The sequence below is a fragment of the Lates calcarifer genome, linkage group LG18 (genome assembly GCF_001640805.2).
Source record: "Lates calcarifer isolate ASB-BC8 linkage group LG18, TLL_Latcal_v3, whole genome shotgun sequence".
Classification (NCBI taxonomy): Eukaryota; Metazoa; Chordata; class Actinopteri; family Centropomidae; genus Lates; species Lates calcarifer.
The window spans coordinates 2,672,356-2,695,886 of NC_066850.1; the positions used below are offsets into that span (position 1 = coordinate 2,672,356).

At 39.3% G+C, this 23,531-nt stretch overlaps 2 protein-coding genes across 3 annotated transcripts in view; both read left to right on the forward strand.

The window, feature by feature from the left end:
• cald1a (caldesmon 1a) overlaps positions 1-9,823 on the forward strand; it is a 51,003-nt gene extending 41,180 nt beyond the window's left edge. The window contains 8 exon segments of the mRNA XM_051077549.1: positions 1,737-1,780; positions 1,979-2,054; positions 2,654-2,797; positions 2,972-3,067; positions 4,143-4,152; positions 4,154-4,212; positions 5,912-5,948; positions 8,130-9,823. Of these exon segments, the coding sequence (XP_050933506.1) occupies positions 1,737-1,780; positions 1,979-2,054; positions 2,654-2,797; positions 2,972-3,067; positions 4,143-4,152; positions 4,154-4,212; positions 5,912-5,948; positions 8,130-8,143 (480 nt within the window). The 3' untranslated portion in view covers positions 8,144-9,823.
• A 4,041-nt stretch (positions 9,824-13,864) lies between these two features.
• The window catches only part of tnnt2e (troponin T2e, cardiac), a 22,504-nt gene continuing 12,837 nt past the window's right edge, over positions 13,865-23,531 (forward strand). The window contains exons 1-5 of one of the 2 annotated variants that reach the window (XM_051077545.1): positions 13,865-13,932; positions 15,328-15,351; positions 16,010-16,030; positions 16,248-16,262; positions 16,796-16,816. In XM_051077545.1, the coding sequence (XP_050933502.1) occupies positions 13,896-13,932; positions 15,328-15,351; positions 16,010-16,030; positions 16,248-16,262; positions 16,796-16,816 (118 nt within the window). In that variant the 5' untranslated portion in view covers positions 13,865-13,895. The remainder of the gene's footprint in view (positions 13,933-15,327; positions 15,352-16,009; positions 16,031-16,247; positions 16,263-16,795; positions 16,817-23,531) is intronic. The other variant, XM_051077546.1, reaches the window with a different exon arrangement.

Here is a 23,531-nt window from a genome sequence, read left to right on the forward strand (position 1 = left end):
TTGTACTTTTCACCAGCTACATTTAGGTGAATGCCACATATAGACCACTGTCCTTTACCCCTGCAACAAAGCAGGGTTTGTTATGCAAACACTCAAATTTTAATTTTTGTCACTCGCTAGCAGCAGAACAAGCTTAAAACACAGAAGTATTCACCCTTTTAGCTATGTTTTGGTCTCCACCAACCCCTGAGAAAAATATCTGACTCTTATGTTCACCAGCTAACCACTGACTTTGTCTTTCTGTTATTTGGTGCTGAGCAACTAACACAGTCAGCCTGCTTCTTCTGGAAACAGGAGTTGATGAGAGCTGCGAGACGGAAACAAAACATTTAAGCTGCTGTCTGGAAAACCAAAGTGAGCTGAAAGATGCTACAAGAATCGGTAGAGCTGAGGTGAACTGAAGAGTTTGGGGGATTATTTTCTGGGGGTTCATCACCATAAGCAACACCTTTCACATTGCACATAATCATTTGACCTACAGTTGTTAACAAACAAACAGTATGGAGTGTCCTAATACTTGTACTACTATCTACCTAGAAACTACACAGCAGCAGATGGATCTGCTTTTTCATTCTGTCACATAAATTCTCCTGCTCCATTTATGAGCTGAGTGAATTTCATGCCTGTCAGTTCTGTTAAACATGTCAAAAGCCTATTTTAGTTTTAAAAACTGCATGCATGATTCTGAGAGCATACATCGTTTTCTTTTATTGCTTTCTGCCGTTACGTGTTTTTCGCCTGACAACTGCCATATTATGGTTACGTAAAAACATGGAGAATTACTCCCTGATATCAGCAGTCAACTCCCAGTGGAACACACAGTCCCAGGAGCTCACCCGAATGTTATCAGCAAACCAGCATAACCCTACTCCATACTATAGATAAAGTACAGTGTTCTCTGAGAGAGAAGGACAGAATGAAGGACAGGCTGCAGGGATGCAGGAAAGCCATTATGGTTAACAGGATTACTGTAACTGCGTTCGGATGGTTGCAGCTCTTTAAAACGCGTCTGAGAATGGGGAATTTCCTGTCGGGGAGTATTTTGGGAACTCCCACATTCGGTAGCAGCCGAGTGGAGGGGGGGCTTTCTCTGCTGTTACTTCTTTTGTCCATTTAAAGGGTTTTTTGTGCACGTCTAAGGAGCGCATGTGTTGCCCCCTGTTTTAGCCTTTTTGTTGTATATCATAAACAATCCTCTGACGTTCCCACAGTCCATAGGCAGAGATAGGAAAACGCTTCTGTTTGTGTGTGTGCATGCGTGTGTGTGTGTGTGTGTGTCTGCATGTCCTTCAGATCATTTTGCACAGAGGGAACAATCAGTCACATTGTGTGAACTTGTTCAGGAGAATCCAACTTCTTGAGCATGTGTAGAAGTGAAATATTCACCGTTAAACATTCACACTCTGTTGTGGTTAAATGATTATTGACAAGAAACTAAAGTATGTAATACTTTTTAAGTTATAAATCATCAAAGGACCTGTAATTATTTAGAACAGAATCATGTGTCTACGTGTTGACCTGTGAACTGAAGTCACAGATGGGCTTTACAATGAAGCCCCTCATGCAAACAATAAAGAAGCTATAGAAGCGTGGAAATCAAAAGGAGGGTTGGGTTTAACATCTGTTTTGAGGCTACTGAAGAGTGAAGGAAAAATGTTGTGTTGCAGTGATGTTTGCATGAGTGGAACATCACTGCGATATTTATAATCCTGAGAGTCTCTAACCTTTCTCTACAGATCGGAGAGAGGGCAGAGTTCCTGAACAAGTCGGCACAGAAAAGGTAAAAACATCATCCCCCAGATCACTAAGCATGTAAGCCTCGCAGCAGTGAATAGGAAAAATGTAACACAGAGGGTTGAACGTTTAATTCCCACTTGAGTATCTGCTGTCAAGGAACTAAAGACCAAATGGTATTTAACATTTAGAGTGATCCGTTTTTTTATGCACTGTATGCTAACTGCTTGTTTTCGCCCAGCAGCTCAGTGAAGACGTCTCATTCTCCTGTGGTGTCCAAGATAGACAACAGGCTGGAGCAGTACACCTCAGCTGCTCAGGTTAGCATTGATTCAAGTGTCAAAATGCAAAGCTTGTTGCCATGTTAAACATTTGGCCTCTCTCATTTGGGATTACACGACACCGCTGTGTGTCAAACATCAAAAATATAACAAGACATCTTCCAGGAACAAAACCAGTGAGAAGAAAAACAGATATAACTTTATACTCACCATACTTTGAAGCCAGATAATGTGGGCTAAGAACAAATGTCCAAAAACCTGAATATGATTAATATAATGTACAACAGCAGAACTAAATCTATCTCCCTCTCTGATTCCAGTTCCTAAAAGAAGCCCAGAAGAAGCCTGTGTCTCATTTAAGTGTCCTAAACTGTTATCACACAGACAGGCAGATTTGTTGTGTCGTGGCTCCCTCATATTTATTCCCTTCTTCCTAAGTCATCCGCAGCATGTTTCTCTGTTGATCCATAGCAGCACAGTAATATTTCTCAATGCACTTTGAAGACATATCAAACACACTGTGGAATTTGTCATTGTTACAGCTCATCTGGGAGTTTTTAAAGAGACAGGTATCTGAGCTTTGATCAGGACAGCTGTCCCCTGCTATTCGCCAGTCTAAACCCACTGCTTTGTCTCAGCAGAGGGAGAACAAGGAGTCCCGATCCCCTCGCTCTGGAGCGGTGGATCTGCCCATGGTCACTGACAGCATACGAAACATCAAGAGCATGTGGGAGAAAGGCAATGTGTTCACCTCGCCTGGAAGTGGCGGAAGCACGTTCAAGGTAAAAGACGAGGTGGTGGAGGATGTGAGGAAGTTGGTGAAACATGGTGTGTGTCTGTATGACTGCAGCAGAGAGAGAGAGAGAGAGGAAAAAGCCCAATTCACTGACACTTCCTGCTCGGCCCTGTTGCCAGTGACGACCAGGCTTAGCTGACCTTTAACCCTATCCAAACAGGAAGCAGCTGTGATGAAGACAGGCGTGGCGGGCCGCATCAACGACTGGCTGAATAAAACCCCGGAGAGCAGCAAAGCATCAGGAGGAAGGCCAGCGGTAGGTCGTCGCCGTAGTAACCCCTCTGGCTGCTGCTAGCAAGTACAGTTCATACTGTACAGCTCAGGGTCCTATAGAGAAACACCAAACACTGACAAAATGGCAGACACAGCTGTGTTGATTGACCTGCATTATGGTTGGTAATCTTTAGTAATCTAATCTGATCTCTAGTCATCTTTATATACCTGTAGATTCGTTTTACATTAAATAAACCTTCGTGCCAAAATTCAAACACAGTTATTATGAATGAGGAATGTTACAGAGAAACACTCAGAACCAGGTTTGTAGGGGCTTCGAGTGATGGTCCACTTGTAGTTGGACTAAAGACAGATCCTCACTTATAAGCATTTTTGTATCAAGGATTCATTTGTCAGTCACGTACAGGAACAGAGATCCTCTAACATCTGAGCCTCATTCATTCCAGAAAACACTGTTCAGCCTCATAACAAACTGAACACTCTGCAGTGTTATGATGACTGTAACTGCTGGTCATGGTCCTTACAGTTTGTTTTTTAAAGTCATTTTCAAATGATGCAGCAGAAGCTGTGCTTCTGTATGTCTGTAAGACGTCACCTGTCTGGCACCACCTGGTGGCCACTAATTAGAATAACTTGTGAGGCCACTCATACATCTGTCACTATCTGCACAGAGTGCATGAGGATATTTTCCATTTGGCATCAGTTTTGTTTATTGTGTCACTCAGGCATTTTATTTTAAGCTTTGCTAGTTTGAACAGAAAGCGTTCTCTGTCTTGTTCACGTGTATGGCTCCATGCCAGTCCATCCTTCGATGTCTCCTACAGTATCTATATTTCACCCAAATATTTATGCTAGCGCTCTCTGTGCTGCAGAATAGCTTGTGCTACAATAGGTAACAAACAGCAGGAGGAAGTGAGCGTATGAGAGGAAATTTTTAATACAAATATTTACAAAGAGAGTGTCCAACAAGTGTCTGTCACCCTCTCCGTCCTCCTGTCATCCCTTCCCTCTAGATCTCAAGTACTCAGCCAATGCCACGATATGATAACTCCTGATGTGTTTGTGTTTTCCTCACGTTCTCTGTCTCCCTCTCACAGGACCTGAAGCCCTGTTGACGTCACCAACAAGAGGAGTCTATGGGAAAACAAAGGCGCCTCTCCGACCAAGGTAGCTCTTGTTATTTTCAAACCATCCACTGTCTATTATGATGAGGAAGGAATTGCAGAGTGATTAGAGTACCAGTCTCACACACTGGGGAAAATCCAAGCGAGCATTACACATCTGGAGTTTCTCCAGATGAAGTTTTAACTATGCCAAATTGGGTTTGTGGTCCTGGAAGGATTTTCCGTGGCTTTCCACGGTTTTCCAGTTGTTGTCAATCAAGACAACGTTCTGTTAAATAATAATATTAGACTGCTAAAATAATCTCACGGTGTTTTGACCCCTGGTGTGGCAACAATGGGAGTAACAATCACTTGTGTTTGTTTTTGTTTCAAAGAACTCTCATAGCTAGTTGACCTCACCATTAAATCTGGAATAAGCCTGGAGAGGTAAAAGAGTAACTGTTCCATGTTTCTTCAAAGCGCTTATCACACAATGACTTCACACTCTGCTGTCACACTGTCCACTTTTCGCTCTCTGTCATTGGCAGGGCTGTTCTCTGTTCTGCTGTGGTTGGACACTACTGCTTATTTTAATCATAATGATAATAGATGTGTGAGAGTCTGAGTCCAAAACAAGATACTGACAAATGTGATGTCTGTTATAATGAAGTTATTAACTTTCATAGCTGTTTTACACACAAACTCATAACATTTCTGAGGATGTAATTACTGAATTATGAAAATATTGAGCAATAAACAAAAATGTTTTCCAAAATGCACATAAGGCATTTAGGAATTAAGCTCCTCTCTTGTAAAACATGTTTGCCAAATGCTCTAAGTGTTGTAAAATAAAAGGAACAAAATGAACATATCAACAAAGCCAGAGTAAAGCCAATTCTAAAGAAGGATTACGCTGTTGACTCCATTAACACCCATAACTTGTTAAAGCCGACTCAACAAAATCCTGCAGATTACAGTTCAGTGTAAATTCTCTGTCGTAAAAACCTTTAACAGTGCGCCTGTTGTCCAACTGCGGGCTGAATGCTTTTCACAAATGGCTGTATCACATCACCGCTCCTTCTTCTGACAACCACAAATCACTACTCTCCGTCCAGCTTCACTTGACTTTTTATTGCCCTAATGGAGAAACTGTTTACAGCGTTCTTTACAAGAATGACGCCTTGCTGAGTTCGCAACGGCAGTTTGACAGTTTGAATCGCTATTATCTCCTCACATTTTCAAACAGGTCTGACAGGAATACACTCTTAATTTCTATACATAGATGAAACTGTTTGTATAGGCTGCTCAGTAGAAGTGAAACTCCACATTTTAAGTATGACAAGGATGTCCTACCCTCCCACTTACTTTCCTATAAACTTTCCTTCCTTCCTACTCTGGTAGTGGTGTGTTCCTGTGGCCAACAGCTGCCGAGCAGGCCGGGGGCTGTGGTCCGCTTCAGTGAGTAGTGGGGTTGGAGGGCACCAGGCGGTGGTCTGCACTGACGTAAAAAGGGCCCTGGACAGGAAAGGTAGCGGTTAGCAACCTTGTCATTAGCCAACCATGCTATGCTGTGATGTCAGGGAAGGCAAGAGAGCAGGCTGATGATTGGTGAGGGGCATCTGGATAAGTTCAAGAGTCTGCATAGGTGGGAATGTTGGATGGGGAGTGAGTCCTCACTGCTTTGCCTGGAGCTTTGCAGGTATGTTTTGCAAACTTTCTGCATCTTTGCTGCTTTGTTACCGTCCTGTCTTTGTGTCTTGCAGGTGGCAGGCAGAGGGGAGACCAAATCAGTCGCCAATGGTGAGTTTTTACAGGGCATCAGGAAAGTGCAGAGCGTGTGAATTTGTGTGCAAGCAAACATACAAATGGGCAGGCACGTGCACATGGGCATGCATACTAAAGGTGTCAGGTGAATGTGTGGCTCCAAACTTTTCACAGCCTCTGAAACACTGCCTTGTTCTTAGCTCACATTGCTTTTTGTCATTTTTCTAATTGGTTTCAGAAAGAGACAAAAGAGAAAAAGAGAGAGGATTTATCTCAACCCACAGATAAGCACTTAATCCTCTGGTTGAAGTAAAAACATGGAAATTACAAAAATAATTTGCTAAACTTTAACACAACTTTGACAGGACAGACATTTTTTCACTGTCAGTTTTTCCTCCTGCCAGTCAGGAGCTACATTTCCAGTTGTGTTTGTTGGGGCAAATGTTCAGGCTCTTTGTTGGGGTCATAGGTCACAGACGTTTGCACAGGAAACTCAACAGCGTGTCGTGTGGACAAGCAAGCTGATTGGTTGATTCTGTCAGGACTCAAATTCCAAACAGAGATGAAAACAAACCTAAATGTCCTGATGTCCAAGTATAAAAGCAGCACAATGTAAATGTAGTGGATCGACCACTGTGCATATTCGCCTGTGTATAATTCCTGCTTTAAGTTGAGTGACCTTCTTGTTAAATGTGTCATCTTGTCACTGGCCCTTTGATTTATACGACGCCATGTGTCTCAAAACCAGTAACTGTCCCAGTGATAGCCTACCCTGTGGTCTTTTTCAGGTTGACATTTGGCCTTTTGCTCCGCAGCGTTTTAGGATGCCACTTAAACATTGCTTGCTATTTTAAAAACAGATCTGAGTGCAGCCTCCTCCTCCTTTTGTTCCCCACGGGGCAGAAGAGGGCTTTTGGCCTTGAGGGATTCTGTACACGTCTGTGTAATGTGTTGCTTGTCCAGCACACGGGACCATACACACACACTCACACACCAATTTCACCTCTATAAACCCTCTCAACAGCCATCTCGACGCCACTCAAACCTTTCAGCTTTTCCACTCGTGTGCACGTCCATTTCTGCTGCTCACACCACAGCCCTGCTTCTCAGAGTGTCAGAGGCGCTGTTCCTGCCAGGCCGCTTTGTCACATTAATAGCTGGTATGTTGGAGATTAGCACACCATCACAGTTGGACTCAGGGGATGACAGAGGCTTTGTATAGATTTTGTGTTTCTCGCTAGTAGTTGGCTGCAGGACCTTACAGACATTTGAAACCACACCTGGATCACATACAAGTTAGCAGCTCCACACTCTCCACATGCTCCGCTCTGATAGAGCCTCCAAAATAATGTTTGCCATTTTGGAGACAGTGTAGATGGAAGAAAGAAAAAAATCAGATCCAAATATCAAGTCAGTGTCATTAGCTCGGCAGGTGTTCAGTCCAAACCAAAGTACTGGACAAATTGAAAATTAGACCTGATGATGAAGTTATGGTTCATCCTGAGGTCTAATAACTGTTGAGATATTTCACTAACCAAAACTCAGAGGATCATCAAAGTCAGTATGATTCGTTGTCTGGGTACCATGAATGTCTGTATCAGATTTCATGGCAGTCTGTCCAATAGTTGTTGAGATATTTCAGTTTGAGCTAACTGGCCATTTGACACAGCATTGCCCTCCCTAAAGCCAGGCTGCTAGCGATGCTAAAAAACATATGTAAATGTAGGTAATGGTTGTGATGTCCTCAAAAGTTCTCAGAAAGGATATTTACAAGTCTGATGTTGGGTTCATGCTTCAGGCTCCTAGAGGCAAGAAATCCAAATTAGAGCAAATTTTAAATGAAGCCTGGTTGAATCTGAGCAGCAAACAGAAAAAAGCATCTGTTTATCGAGCAAACAGCCCTGAAACCTCCCTCTCAAACACAGTCTCGCCAGTGGAATAACAATCTTAAGAACTGCAACCAACAAACATATTAAAGCAGGAAAATTCTTTTCTGGGGAAAAATATTTTTTGAAATGAGTTTTCAGTCTTTTCTAATGAGTCGTATACAGTCAGAGTCAAGTGCCCTTTAAACTTGACTGTAGTTAACTGCATGACTTCAACTCTTCACTGTCTCTCTCTGCCGCTCAGTTTGACCCTTTGTGTCAGAGGGTCAGAGTCTTTAACCCACACCTGTCTGCAGAGCCGCTGATAGACTCATTTTGTGTCTTTCACCAGGGATGGGGCACTAATGTCTTGAAGGAGCCACTAAAGCTGGGGACCACGACAATCCAAGACTCTTCCTTTGACTTTGTCTTAAGAACCAAATAATGACCACACTCCCAAGAGGGACCCCAAGAAAACGGAGGGACAGGAGAGACGCTGTCCAAGCACTGTACCGAAACAAGATCATATTTTTGTACGGTTGCCACGTGTAGTGCCTTTGCACAAAGATTTTTGCTTTCTAAAAGAAACAAAATGCTGTGAAATTTGGACATTTGTAATTACTGTTACTAATTACTTTATACAATCCTGCCAGGAAGAAGAAAAACTAATTAAATTTAGATTTATCTGTTGTACTCCATGCAGACAGTTTTGATAGAGACAGACTAGATGAGTTAAAAGCTTCCACATTCCAAAGAGATGGGTGAAATCAGTTCTCTCCCTCATACAGATCATTTTCCATCTCTTTTTTTATTTATATTTAAAGCAAAAGCTTCACACATTGCTATTTTATTCAACGTTCACCAGTTCGGGATAGAAATATAAGCACTTCTAGAATTTAGCTGATTTCACTTTTATTATGTCTTACCAATAGTGCAGCAACGGTCTGAGTAATATATGTTAGCACATGTGATGTTTTGAATATGACCTATCATACTGTATCGTATATAACATCTTTATACTCATAACAAAAGGTATTTTTGCTTTTTTTGTATCCAGACACTATTCACCAACAGGCAGTTAATTTTGGAGGTGATAGGAGTGTTGAATATTCAGAAGGCCATTATGACTTTTATTATCCTTTATGTCATTTTATTTATGTTTTAATGTGTTTTTGTCCTTTTCTATTTCTAGCTGTTTTTGTAGCTTTTGTACCTGTTGGATCACTTTAAAATCTTCAGACATTCCTCTTAAAAAGCAGGTGCACAAGGTGCCTTGGCTGCTTCAAAGCTGTAGGTTTTATAATGTAGGATATCGGCAAACCAGCCTTTTTTAATCTTCTTTTTTGCCTCTATGCACACTCTTTTGCTCAGCAATCATTTTCTAATGGAGGGCATACAAAGTAAAATCAGGGTGCCTAAGCATATAGCAAGATACTAGCACAGTGCAAAGATATTTACCACTATGTAACTCTTCTGGCCTTATGATTGCAATGACAACATTTATGACAGCTGAGGTACAGTACATAAAAGCCTCAAAGCAACTCAGTATGATATTAAGACTTGTGATTTTCATGTGTATTTTTCACTAATGTGGTCTTGAGTAGCGCAGTCCCTTTCGATAGTTTTTGCAAGCTTTGTCAAGCATGTGAATGGTTTGCCGGGGCATTAAATTGATTCATGTTACTGCTCAAAAGTCTGACAATCACATTCCATGGCTCCTGAAAAGAGCAGGGGAGCTTGACCAAAATATTTTTAAGCGTGATTTAATGTGACATTTATGTTTTTTAATACAGTGGTTTCATAATGCCGTATTGTTTTTTTTTTCTACAACCTTATGTCCATTTTATGTTTTTTCAAAATTCTCTTATTTCCATGTTTAACCAGACACTTGTTGTTTGTGTAGCGCTAAGCCTATGCAAAACACACTATCTGTAGCCTCTCTAAACACTCCAAATGTCATACAAGTGTGCAGCTTCCAACTGGATGGATGTTTTAAACATTGTACCCTTGACTCAACAACAGCAATAAAGACATTGAGGTATTCCACATTGTTAAGTTTCCTTATACAACTCTGCTTCTCTACCATGAGGTGATATGATATGCTTCCTAATTCTGTTATTCAGTATCAGGTATGCACAATGAATTTAATCATGTATCTGTTCACCTCACCACATTTCCAGTTTCCACTGGCACCGTAACGCACCGAACATCAGTATTTTAACTTTTTTCACAGAACTACACCAGATAATATAAATCGTTCACGTACTGTTCTACTGCACCCTGCTGTAGCATCAGTAGGTTTAGAGATTATTAGCCAGTAAGCAATTAGCTAGCTGAGTTAGCTTGCTAATGATGCCAAGTTTTTAGTTAAGTTTGTTTGACACGTGTACAGAATGTCAAAGATGACAGTAAAATCTGAGATTTATTTCTGTTGTGATCTTTGATGACTCAATATTCATGTAATAAACATAAAAAGATGGTGTCATTCATGTAGCATTAGCTTGTTAGCTTAGCTAGTGTTTCTTTGCTGGGTGAGTTTTAATGTGTTTTGATTTACACTTCTTTTGTTTTCAACATCTTATTTATGAACAATTGATAATATTATCTATTGAGTGACTCAGTTATGTGTTTGATTTTTTTGCATGATCTTTTGTAGTTGATTGACAGAAAATAACTTAATTACTCCCAGAAACATTTTGAGAAGCGACTCGGCGACTGGTTCCAGTTTCTCTTCCAGTTTTTCCTCATATTGCACTGTAGAATTGTAAAGTGAATATGTTTGGGTTTTGAACTGTTAATCTGACAAAATTATTTTGTAATTTTAGCACTTTGGCATGTCTTTTGTCTTTTGGGAAATTGTAATGGGTGTGTTTTATACAGTTTATCCTAAAAACAATCAACATGTTAAATCATGAAAACAATAGTTTTGGCCCTGCAGTGTCGAGCCTTCTGCTGCCTTCAAGTGCTGTCAGAAGATTTGTAATAATGACTTGTGTCATTGTGCATGGAAAAAAAAAAAACTTCACATCATTCATTTTATTTCCATCCAAACATTTGAACTTTAATGAATTGTATTTACAGTTTCTGGCCTCAGATGTAGCAGATTACAAGGAGCACTTGAAGGCAGCATTCCTCTCCAGGTGTAACTCATCTTTGTGCCTCCAACAATAGAACTGACAGCCCTCACCACTCATAGAAAAGATATGCGGTCACATGACAGACAAGGCTGTATTAAGTATGGTTTTTGGTGGGGTGGATGATTGAACTTGTGTCTGTCTGGATGTGAAAGAATAAGACCTGAACTTGCTGCTAATCCTATCTCTTCCTCAGGGATACACAGGAGGTAAGAGCATGACCACAACCTCTGGGTGCAAAAATGTCACCAACATCTTGCATTGTTTCTAAATCTGCACTGATGTACAGTTTATATTTTGCAGTTTTTAATGGAAATACTTTGTCAGTTTGTTTGTTTTTTATCTTGATAAATTTGACAAAAACCTAAGTTAGCTGTGTTAAATTAAATCCAAAAAACCCCTCAGCACGATCTAACAATGGGCTTTTACTCATACAAAGCCATGAATGCTGAATTAAATGGGCTCAGACGTTGCCTAAGTAGATCCTTAAAGATTTTATGATGGTTTTTCTTTGATGTATTCTGATCTGAGCAGTGCATATGCTGGAGAAGAAGGTGCTAAGCTCGCCCCTGAGACTGCTGTGTTGGTAGCATGCTTTGGGCTTTGACTTAATGCTGCCTAATGCCGAAACCAGCACCCACAACATTCCTGCCACTGTCAGGCTGTGTGTTATTCCACAGTTTCAGCCAGACGGGGACTGACCGCATGCATTTAAGCAAATACACGTTTAATACCCGAGCCATGACGGCCCTCATACGCTGTGAATTCTTTTTGGGTTTTCCAGTCAGTGCTTTTCCTCAGCCAGATGGTATTCGTCTGTTTCTCCTCTTCTGTCTTTCCCAGCCTCTCTCTTCACTCTCTCCTCCACATTTTCTCTCTTTTCCTTGTCTTCTTGACGTCAGCTGCTCAATCTGATGACACAAGTAACAACCACACTGGGACTGCGAGCACCGCAATGTTTGAATTTGAGCAGAGATGTAACAGAGTTTAAACAGAAGCATGACTTTGGACGGTAACCATATACAGGGAAGGTGTAAATATGGCATGCAGAGATTGAATGTGCAGCTGGCCCTTTGAAACGACTTGGAAAGAAAGAACAGGACCACAGCCAGGCAGGAGGAGGAGGAGGGAGAGTGAAACTGGGGATGTGGAGCTAATTTTCTTTATCCCAACATCAGCCGCTCAACATGTATATCAAATATGTTCCTATTCTTACCAAGAACTTGTTTCTATCATGAGGAATATGTTTAAGGAGCAAGACAAAAGTCCTGAGAGGCATTGTTATAAAAATGTTCCCCAGCCAACAGCTGACCAAAACCGCAATGACAAAAATAGCCTGCCTGAATGTGGGTCCCTGCTCACTGATTTACTGTGAGTACGTCGAGGTGAGCCAAGCCCATTGTCTGGAGGAGTAGCTCCACACCTGTTCAGAAGCACGTTCTATTATTCTTAAAAATAGACCCTTGCTCTCCCCCACCGTTCAGTCCCACTGACACCACTTTTTATGATCTGATGATTTATAAGTGTGTGGAAAATACATGGTCCAAGGGACTGTTGTGCACAATCACATTCTGACATGTAAGGAACATCGTGATACTGCAGCCTTATTAAATCCATCTCTGTAATCTTGACCTTGGCCCAAAACAACCCAGTGTTGTTATCTTTTTAAGTTAATGAGACTAATAGTTAAACTATTTTAGGACTTGTTCCTGTGCATATTAATTCCTTTAATGATTTAGCGTTGCACTTTAATGAAAGTTAGAGGACAGACTGAAGGAATTGCTCGATGTTTTGAGAAGTGCACTTTCGTTTACTTGCTCAGAGTTGATGAGAAGATACAACAACTCACACCTATATGCTAATTATGAAGTGAGAGTTAATCGAATGTAAGCTTAGCTTAGCTTAGCATGAAGACTGAAAACTGTCGTGGTTTTACAGGGCTCATGTGTTGAACTATTTCTTGGCCTGGACTCCAGATATAAGGGTGATATCAATTCCTGTTCAAAGCCTGTTGAGCACTTGGAAAGTTGTTTGTGAATTTACGTATCAAAGCTAATATAATATGCGTAGCTTCAGATGCGTCAGAGCGTCCCTGAAGAACTCGTGCAGTCCTGGTAGTTTCAGCACTGTTCAGACTCCAGTCGGCTGCCTGCAGCCTTGATCAGTGCCAAGAGGAAATGGCTGAGGATTAGGCCTGGAGCTGTTTAAAGCCCTGGGCCTCTGCTTGCAGTGCCCATGGTGGAATCATTTCAAATTCTACAATTGTTCCAATCTCCCAGCATGTAGCCGAGGTTTTTTTAATTATTATTTTTTGTAGGTTTTGGTTTAGTTGCTTGCACAAACGATAAAAGCATTGAAAGGAGTTAAGAGAAAAAGAGAGATCCAAACCATCTGTCTGAGGGAAAAGAAAATCTCATGGGCTGGGAAAAAACATTACAGTCGATAAGATAAAGAGGAAAATATCAAGAAGGCAAACAACAATACAAATCACAGCATGAAGAAATATTCAAATACAAAAATAAATGCGAACAGCCTTAATTATGTTAAGCCCAGGAGAATTGAGCGTCTGGTTATTTGTGTGTATGAGTGTGTGTGAGTTTAACAGCTGCATTAAAATTCTGTTACTAACTCAAAACAAGGGGATTCATAAAAAATGGATCATGTTTTCTCCGTGGTGAATTCAGTAGGTGATTTTTGATGTTTGGATTCATTGTGTGCTTTCCTCTTTAGGTAATTGTAATCCAACATGTCTGAAGAAGGAGACGTAGTCGAAGAGGTCCTGTAAGTACTGTTACTACACCTTCCAAGCATTTCTCATGTCTTACACACACAGCTGATTTTGGCTTATTGGTCCAAAAGTTCAAGTCTTCACTCATTTTCTTTTCAGGGAGGAAGGTAAGTAAAGACTTTGAGAGCATTCACTGTGTTTTCAAAAGCAAAATGTCACTTCCAAGCCTCCACTGCTCAACGTAGCTGACCTGATTATGTCACCATCAGAGGTAGAAACCCAGGAAGAGGAAGGTAAAGGCTTCTGCACGCCTTCGCATGTGCATGGTCTTGTTTCCAGTGTGTCTGCTGTCAGTGATGAAAGCCACAGCGAGCTCTGTTTGAATGTTAACACTTCATTTGTCAACACTGATCTGTCAGCTCATGTATAACTGTTGCTTTGTATCAGAATTATCTCCATCCCATTTTTAGCACTCATACGTCTGTATACTTCACTGTTCTGACAAAGGTTGTATGGAACGGTTTCTGAAGTTGCTGTGACTTAAAGACTCGATGTTGCATTTAGTGTTTTAATACAGGCAGTTATTTATGATATTCAAATGAAAAATACATATAAAGCACTGGAGATGGAAAGTACCTACACAGTGGGAACAGTTCAGCTTCAGGAAAATCTGTTAATTTTCTCCTCTTAATTTTTGGCAAGCAAGTAGATAAGTGTATTTCCCAACATGTTTGACTGTTACGGGGTCACACTGGCCTGTTCCCTCTAATGAAAAAAGTCGTATTTAGTTTAGGGTTCTAGTCACATTTCAGATGTTCAGAGTTGTTGGCAGTGAGTTCCCCTTCTAAGTCTTTGTGGTTTATCTAGAAGAATAATAAGAGGTTGTAGAGGAGATGTAGCATCAACTTAGACAAAACTGTCCAATATGAAATGCAGAAAGAGAAGATTGCAAACAGTGAATACAGAATTGTGTAGAAAAATATTTTTATTTTATTATTTTTCCTACCATCATCTAACATCCTTCAGATTTATCATTTAAATGATAGAAGTTTGGTTCCTCAGGCCAGGGATCGATGAACATTTTTACTGAAGATACTTTTACTCGACTAGGGTTGAAAACTGGAACATGTTGCACTGATGTATTGATAATTTTTACTTCCTCCATCACTGATTAGCACTATATAAAAGTCATTTAAATGACATGAAGTAAACACAGAAATATTGATCATTCATTCCCCTGCTGTTCTGGTACATGTTGAGATTTTTTGCTTTGATATGAAACATGCAACAAACAGCTCACAGGTTCAGTTTGTGTTGGGAGATCATTCTCTGTTTTAGCTTTGTTCAGAATGAATGTCAGACAGCAGCACTGGTTTTTCAGTGCATCCCAAGAGACAATATCACAGCACTCAGAGTTTGACCAAATCCCAGCCGCAAGCTGTTTGCCAGCATCTCACTGATCCACTAATCCATATTTTGTTCGCTCAGTCATGGAGACGCTGAAAAGCAAAGGTTTGTATGACTTGTTTTTGTCTGTAAATGATGCGTTTCATTCCTTTCTTCTCTCACACCCTTGTGGGATATTATTGTAGTGCGGTGTGTGTGTGTGTGTGTGTGTGTTTTGTCATGTTTTTTGGCCAACAGTAACAGGTTTTGGCTTCATTCATCTTTATGTTCTTGTTGTATAGAAGAAGCTCCACCTGAAGTAGAAGGTAATTCTCTTCTTTTTATATTTTTCTGAGTAATATTTATGTCAACGAGGGATAAAATGTTTAACTTGATTTTATAGCAGTTATATGAGCAGTCCTGCTCATAGCATTCTAACGCCATTAAACTACATTTACAAGAACTTTAAATTAACCCTCTTTGTATTAATGACAGACTGCAAAAATTAAATTGCCTCTCACTTACTTCAGCACTGTTCATATACCTGTATCAACATTAGCAGCATTTTTCATATTTAGTATTCACTGATCACTGTGATGTTTGGCTGCTGAGGAGCAGCCTGCTGGGTTAGTATTTGATGAATTCATTCCGAAATGAGACATCCACTATGTGAAAAGTGTGACATCTACTCAGACGAATTACTGTTTGCATGCAAGAAAAACTCAGTGCTGATTATTATTGAAGTTTTGGCTGTTTTATCTATTTACTGACAAAAGACATTTCAGAGCTTTCCAACATCTGAAATCTTTTATTCACTTTGACTATTTTGTGAGCTTCTTCATCTCATTTGTGTTTATCCTGCTGCACATACGGTATGATTTACTTATTTCAAGACTGCAAAGAGAAGTAGTTTGTAGAAAAAATGTAATCCTATCATGTAATCATTGGATCTAATGATATTTTCATTATTTCACTCCCCCTCAGAACCTCCCTCCACTGCTGAAGGTAAGGAACTATTCTAGAGAAAACTACTGTATTATTCTTATTTGTGAAAAAATATTTGACATCGTCTCTTTAACGTCAGCATATTTTGGCTGAACTATTACCCTAGATAACATTTAACATACTGTAGCTAAATCATACCTTGGATATTTACTGACGAGCTGTTCTCTGTTTCTTCCATTTATCATGATCGCTGTCTGCTCACATTACCTTCACAAAGAGCCTGCAGAAGAAGGTAATATTCATGGCTTTGTTCAAACTTTCCTGCATGGTGTGACTAAATAACACTATATCAGTTTGGTTTGTGCATCCCACTATGTTTTACAGTTATTTAGTCGGGGCATGAAGACCTTAGTGCTGAGATATTTGTGGGAAATGATGATAGTAAGTTTCAATCTTTTCAATTCCCTGTTACGAATGAATTCATATGTGGTGTAAATAACTTGCTATTTCATCTTTCCTCACGCCTTAATATTTATTCTTATAATACGCTCATATAAAAGAGCTGCCTCCACTGTCTGAAGGTAAAATAAACTTTCATGACTTGAAACCCCCAGAGTACTTAGACCATAACCCAGTATGACAAGGCATACACAAACTGTTTAGACTTTCTATGTCTCCTTCTGACAAGCAAGAAAGTTTTTCATATCAAAATATATGAAGCAGATGTCTGTTCTGAGTGAAACAATATTTGCAAATAATAAAGTAAATCCATTTGTATTCTGCCTGCTGATGCACTAACAATGTTTTTTATGTCTTCTGCCGTAGAGTCTTCAGCTGCAGATGAAGGTACTGTAACCTGCTGAGGAAGCCTCATGATTAAAGTTTGTGATCATTACTGTAGTTTAACAGGAATGTCTGATGTCTTCAACTGTCTGTTTGACAACTGCAGCAAACCACAAAGTACTGTACAACACATGTTCACAAACACCACCAAAATAAAGGCTGTGTTTGTGTGGATACAGTGATGAAAAACACTCTTTTCAGACAGGGTGCACTGAATTTCAGCATGCTGTTACACATGCTGTTCATTATGTGATAACTCTACTGGACGTCATGCATAAGATGATGAGAACAGGGCTGGTTCTAGGCAGGCACATATTTACAAAACTTTATTTAAAAAAATAACCAAGCCTTTTGTCAAACTTTTCAGAATAATGTATAACACCTCTGTGCTTCTGTGGCTGAAAGATGCTCCACTCCACCAGGCATAACATATCTAATTAGAGCCCGAGCACCGAAAAACTTTGATGGGAAGGACCCTAATGATTTCCTAAACATTTTTTTTCTTAACAACTTCAAAATGTAAAAATCATAGACTGTATATAGATAAAAATGAGGTGCTCGGGATGTATAAAAAGTCCTTTGACTTTGCGTTTGATGTACAGGTATGAAATTTGACACAGTTATGTAACATACCAAGACCAAAAAAAAGTCTCCTGGAGCAATCCTCTAAACCGAACAGGAAGTCGGTTATTTTGATATGAATATGAAATTTTCATGTATTTTTGGCCATTTCTAGGAGTCATACTTGAACGTAGTCCTCCTAGACGCGACGTGTGTCGTGATTGGCTATGACGTTGTGGGAGGAGCGCAGAGAGGCGGAACAACGAAGATTCGAGAAGCTGATTTAAACCGAGGTCGAGCCGTTGCTTCCGTTTGCCAGTGCTGTGAGAAAACGTCGTTGCGGAGGAGGTCTGGATGCAAAACAAACTCAGGAGCTGCTTTTTGTCGAACAGGAGTGAGACTGGACGCTAAGACACACCTCCAGCGCGAAGGTAAGACAAAAGCTAACGGCTAGCGTTAGCATTAACGTTATCGGAGAGCGTTAGCATTACCATTACCTTGTAATATCGTTTAATTCAATTTCAAGTCGTTTATTTCGCGCGGGTAAGAGTGTGTTTGTGTTTCTGTGACTGAGTCATGAGTTCTGGAGCCCCAACGTGGACGGTTAATAACACAATGGGCTCTTAATAATAGTCTGTGTAAATACATGTTTGTATATGTTTTCACTTTACCGACATTTTGCGTCTCTTTGTCCTTTTGTGTTCCGTCCTGGGTCATTTCAACTAGTTTATGATGGTTTATCGTGTGGTTGTTACCGGTTTGTGGCTATTTGTTGCCATTTTATATTATTTTGCGACTATTCCTAGCTGTTTTTACACCTGGGAGTTGTTATTAGCACTAGAGGCGAGCCTTAGCATTAGCCTCGGGTGTTAGCTATAGCCTTATCTAAACGATATCTTTGCGGCTTTTTCCCTTTTGCGTGTGTTGGTGTTTCTCTCCGCTTGCATTTCTTTACCCTTAATTTGCAGACATGTTACAGCTTCTTTGTAATATTGTGCTCCAGCTTGGTCATTTTAAGTCAGTTAATGACGGATTATCATGCCGATGTGATCATTTTGTGGTAGTATTGCATCGTTTTGCGTCTCTAGCTGGCTGTTTTACATCTACTTATAATCAACTGCTTTGTGGTCGCTGTTAGAGTTGTTGATACTGACAAATTTCTTTGTAATGACTTGAGACTTTACTGAGCTCAGTTTTGTGTGAAGTAAAAGCTTGTAAACTAGATTTTAACTCTGAGCTCCGCCACAAGTTTTAAGCCTCAAGAGTAGGTCACAATGTTTACTGTTAGAAATCATTATAAAAATAAAGTCATATTCTAGTAACATAATTAATTTCTTACCTCAAAACTCAGCGTGATTGTCAAGGTTCTAGTGTTATGTTTTCAGTGTTGTATTCTTCTACACTGTTCAAGTTTTGGAGGTGAACTATTCTTTATTAATGAGGTTATTTGTTTTTCAGGTGTTGTACTGCAGCCTGGACAGAAACACCAGCTCTCACCTGACAAACCAAACAGGTATGTGTCCTAAAGCTTTACCCAGTCTGAAAAAATGTGTTGATGAGCTGAATTATTAACGTTAGTAACAGTGTCATTGTTTAAATCCTTGAGTTTTGTATTGAATATTATAATAACTGATTAATCGTGTCTATAAATTGTCAGAAAACAGTACTAGTTACAATAATTTTTAAAAAAAATTTTTTTAAAAATTTCTGCCTGTGGACTGAAGTGTAATTAAAAATACCAGTAAGTTTAAACCCTGCTTTCAAAAATATACTTACGTTAAAGTTTTTATTATGCATTTCATACTAATATAGGTGATTCCTCCAGTGATTAGTTGACAGACAATTAATATGGAAATTCAAGATTTAAGATAATCATTTTAATTTCTCCTAAATATTTACTGTTATTGGTTCTTAAAGATGTAATTCTTTTTGTTGTCACATGTGACAGTAAACAGCCCATTTTCTGAGACACTTGATTGTTCTGGTTCTGCTGTAATGTTGAATATTTATGTGAGATTTGTGGTAAAGCTGTTGATGAGGAATAGGTCATAGTATATTGAACTTTTCCCTTTGTATATTTCTCTTCTTATTTCCTCCAGGTGTCACCACTTTGTCTGCGATCCTAGAGTCTTCATACAATGAAGAAGTTCTTTTGAGACCAGGACAGAGATGTTCAGGTAATTCACAGTTTTACATAAACTGTCCAACACAGAACACTGATGTTAAACTGTTTATCTTCAGTATTTGATCTGAAGTCTGAATAGTTTCATGAATGTACACTTCAAAGAAAATGAAGAATTTAAACATCAGCTCCCTTGCTCTTAAGCCTGGCTGAACACTAACCGATTTTTAAAATCTTACTAGAAATGTGAGAGACCACACACATGACAACAAATACTGTCAGATTTCAGAGTTTTGTTCTTATAGGGTGTGATGTGCAGAGAGAACACAGCTACACCACACACTAACAGATTCACCATTCACCAACCTAGTCTAGTCTAGACTCTCAGATCTCCAAATCTCACACAGTCAAACAAGACCTTAGAGTAAACAAACATGGCGTCTCCTGTTTGTTGTGCTCCTGTCTTCAGTCAGCTGCCTCCTGATTGGCTATCGTTCTGTTCCACCTGACAATCCATAGAGTGCGTGCTCAGCTTTCCTGTGTTCCCCCACACAGCAGGATCAGAAATATTGAACATGTTTAATATTTATCTGGGCAGCTCCGATCATCTTCAGAGCAGATCAGGGAGCGTAATATCACTCTGAACACACCTCACACCACAGGACAATCTGACAAGATCGTCTTTACATCATCTTTTAGATAATCAGACCTTTTCTGACTTTGATTGGGAGGGGAGATTTGGGTTTTGGCCCGATTACTTGTCTATTTTTGACAGACTGAAGCTCAATAGCCAGATGTTTGTTTCATTTTTCTCCACAGGATTCACACTTCAACAATGTATCTGCAGAAAATAAGTTTAAAAGATATTGAAAACTTTAATGGAATATTTTAAAAGTAGGTATAAAGCTTTTTAATAAACTGATAAATTGAAAACCTTTAAATATTAAGTATAAAACCAACCTTAAAAAAAATACATTTAAAACATTTCACAAAAAGGTTTGCTAAATAAGGTTAAAACCTTTAAATGTTCAACCTTTAAAGTCTGTGTAAAGCAACTGAGATTTGTCTACAAAAACATTATTTATGCTAGAAAATAGTGGTTAGAGTGAGGCAACACACTAGTTATCACACAGTGAGTTTATTATCAGTGTAACATCATTATACTTTGTTTTAATAAACATCAGTAATATGACTACTTAAACAATGCAACTTGTTTCTTGAGGCCTTAAAGACACCGGCCTTAAAAGCTCCGGGGGCTCAAACATTTTACAGAATATGATGCTAACTGTCACTGTGCTGCACAAGTGGGCATGGTTTCAGCACCTTCAGCAAACATTTCCCAGCATCTCAGTGCAGAGAGCACCTTATTTTTTTTTTCCATTCAAATTTGGCTAGGTGGTTACTAGCACATTTTTCTATGATGTGACTAAACGACTTTGTGATCATTTAACTGCTTTGATATAATTAGTAAATAGTTGTCTTTGGAAACTGTGCCCATAACTATATTATAGATAGTAGAGATAAACAAAGTGTTTTCACTTGAACAACAGAAATCCAACACTGTTTACAGCAGTTAGAATGTGGAGGTCTTTAAATCTAATGAACAGCTTCATTAATACTTGTTTTTTTCCATCCACTCCAGGTCTTCAGCTGCTGTCGTCTTCTCCTCCTGCAGAGACAAGAACATTTTTTACAACATATTCTTCTCTGACATTTTTTGATGTTTTCATGACATTCAGCTCAAAAAAAGATTTTTTAGTTTAAAGTTTTTATCTTAAAGTAGCCATCTTACCTGTGTTTTCCACATGTCTACACAGTGTTTGCGGGTTAGGTTAGATTATCATTTAGATATTTTGCTATAACAGTACAAAATAAGTACTCAAATCCAATCTGTTACTGTGTACATAGTACTATTTAAACTGTTCATACTGTTTATGCTTAGTTTATCTTAACTTGTATGCCCTTTTCTATTTTTGCTATTGCAACACTGAATTTCCCAGTTGTGGGGCTGTTAAAGAATTATCTTGCTCAAATAAATACTTATGAACACTGAATATGTTGCCTCTCTGTTTAATATTGTATGCAAGTGAAAATTTTTAAGCAAAGGTTAGGGTTAGGGTTACAGGTTTTTTCAGCCATTTTTACTCAGGGTTAGGGTTAGGGCTGAGGGCTTCACCCACAGATGACAGTTGTAATCCTCAATTATAAATTTTAATTGCAAACTATAAGTAGACAATATTTAGCATTTGTGCATTGCAAAGTCAAGCCAAAAAAACAAAAAAGTTATAACATTTTTTGGCACTTTTCGACGCCTTACTATACTATGACATTTTTTCACGTTTAGGGTTAGGGACATTTTTTCACATTTTTTCATGTCTTACTATACTATGACATTTTTTCACGTTTTTTGACGCCATACTATGCTATGACATTTTTTTGACCATTTTTGATGCCTTACTATACTATGACATTTTTTCACATTTTTTGACGCCTTTAACGGCTACGGCTTTTAGCTGCTATTAGCCAGAGATAGGGTTAGGGTTACAGCTTTTAGCTAGTATTAGCCAGAGATTAGAGTTAAGGTTAGGGTTAGGGTTAGGGTTATGGCTTTTAGCTGCTATTAGCCAGAGATAGGGTTAGGGTTAGGGTTACAGCTTTTAGCTAGTATTAGCCAGAGATTAGAGTTAGGGTTAGGGTTATGGCTTTTAGCTACTATTAACCAGAAATTAGGGTTAGGGTTAGGGTTAGGGTTACAGCTTTTAGCTAGTATTAGCCAGAGATTAGAGTTAGGGTTAGGGTTATGGCTTTTGGCTACTATTAACCAGAAATTAGGGTTAGGGTTAGGGTTACAGCTTTTAGCTAGTATTAGCCAGAGATTAGAGTTAGGGTTAGGGTTATGGCTTTTAGCTACTATTAGCCAGAGATAGGGTTAGGGTTAGGGTTACAGCTTTTAGCTGCTATTAGCCAGAGATTAGAGTTAGGGTTAGGGTTATGGCTTTTAGCTACTATTAGCCAGAGATAGGGTTAGGGTTAGGGTTACAGCTTTTAGCTGCTATTAGCCAGAGATAAGGTTAGGGTTAGGGTTAGGGTTACAGCTTTTAGCTAGTATTAGCCAGAGATTAGAGTTAGGGTTAGGGTTATGGCTTTTAGCTACTATTAGCCAGAGAAAGGGTTAGGGTTAGGGTTACAGCTTTTAGCTGCTATTAGCCAGAGATAGGGTTAGGGTTAGGGTTAGGGTTACAGCTTTTAGCTAGTATTAGCCAGAGATTAGAGTTAGGGTTAGGGTTATGGCTTTTAGCTACTATTAACCAGAGATTATGGTTAGGGTTAGGGTTAGGGTTACAGCTTTTAGCTAGTATTAGCCAGAGATTAGAGTTAGGGTTAGGGTTATGGCTTTTAGCTACTATTAGCCAGAGATAGGGTTAGGGTTAGGGGGCTTTTAGCTAGTATTAGCCAGAGATAGGGTTAGGGTTAGGGTTAGGGTTACAGCTTTTAGCTAGTATTAGCCAGAGATTAGAGTTAGGGTTAGGGTTACAGCTTTTAGCTAGTATTAGGGTTAGGGTTACAGCTTTTAGCTAGTATTAGGGTTAGGGTTACGCTTTTAGCTAGTATTAGGGTTAGGGTTACAGCTTTTAGCTAGTATTAGGGTTAGGGTTAGGGTTACGGCTTTTAGCCTCAATTATATATATAATAGAGAAACTCAACTCATAAGATGCAAAACTTTATTGATTCTGTTGACATTTAAAAAATCAGAGCAAAAATAATGACAGATGTTTGACCACATAGAGACACTTTATGTTCTCTCACCCCACATTTACTGCAGTGATGAGCACATATGAGAATATGCTTTTTAAAACCTTATACATCTTTAAACATCTTTAAAAACATTTAACTACTTTTGTTGTCTTCTTCAGGTGATGCCGTCTTCTCCTACTCCTGCAGAGACAAAACATGTTAATCAGAAAATGTCCACAGCTTCAAGTTATTAAACTTCTTAACTAATATAAGAAACCATGACATTTTTTCACATTTTTT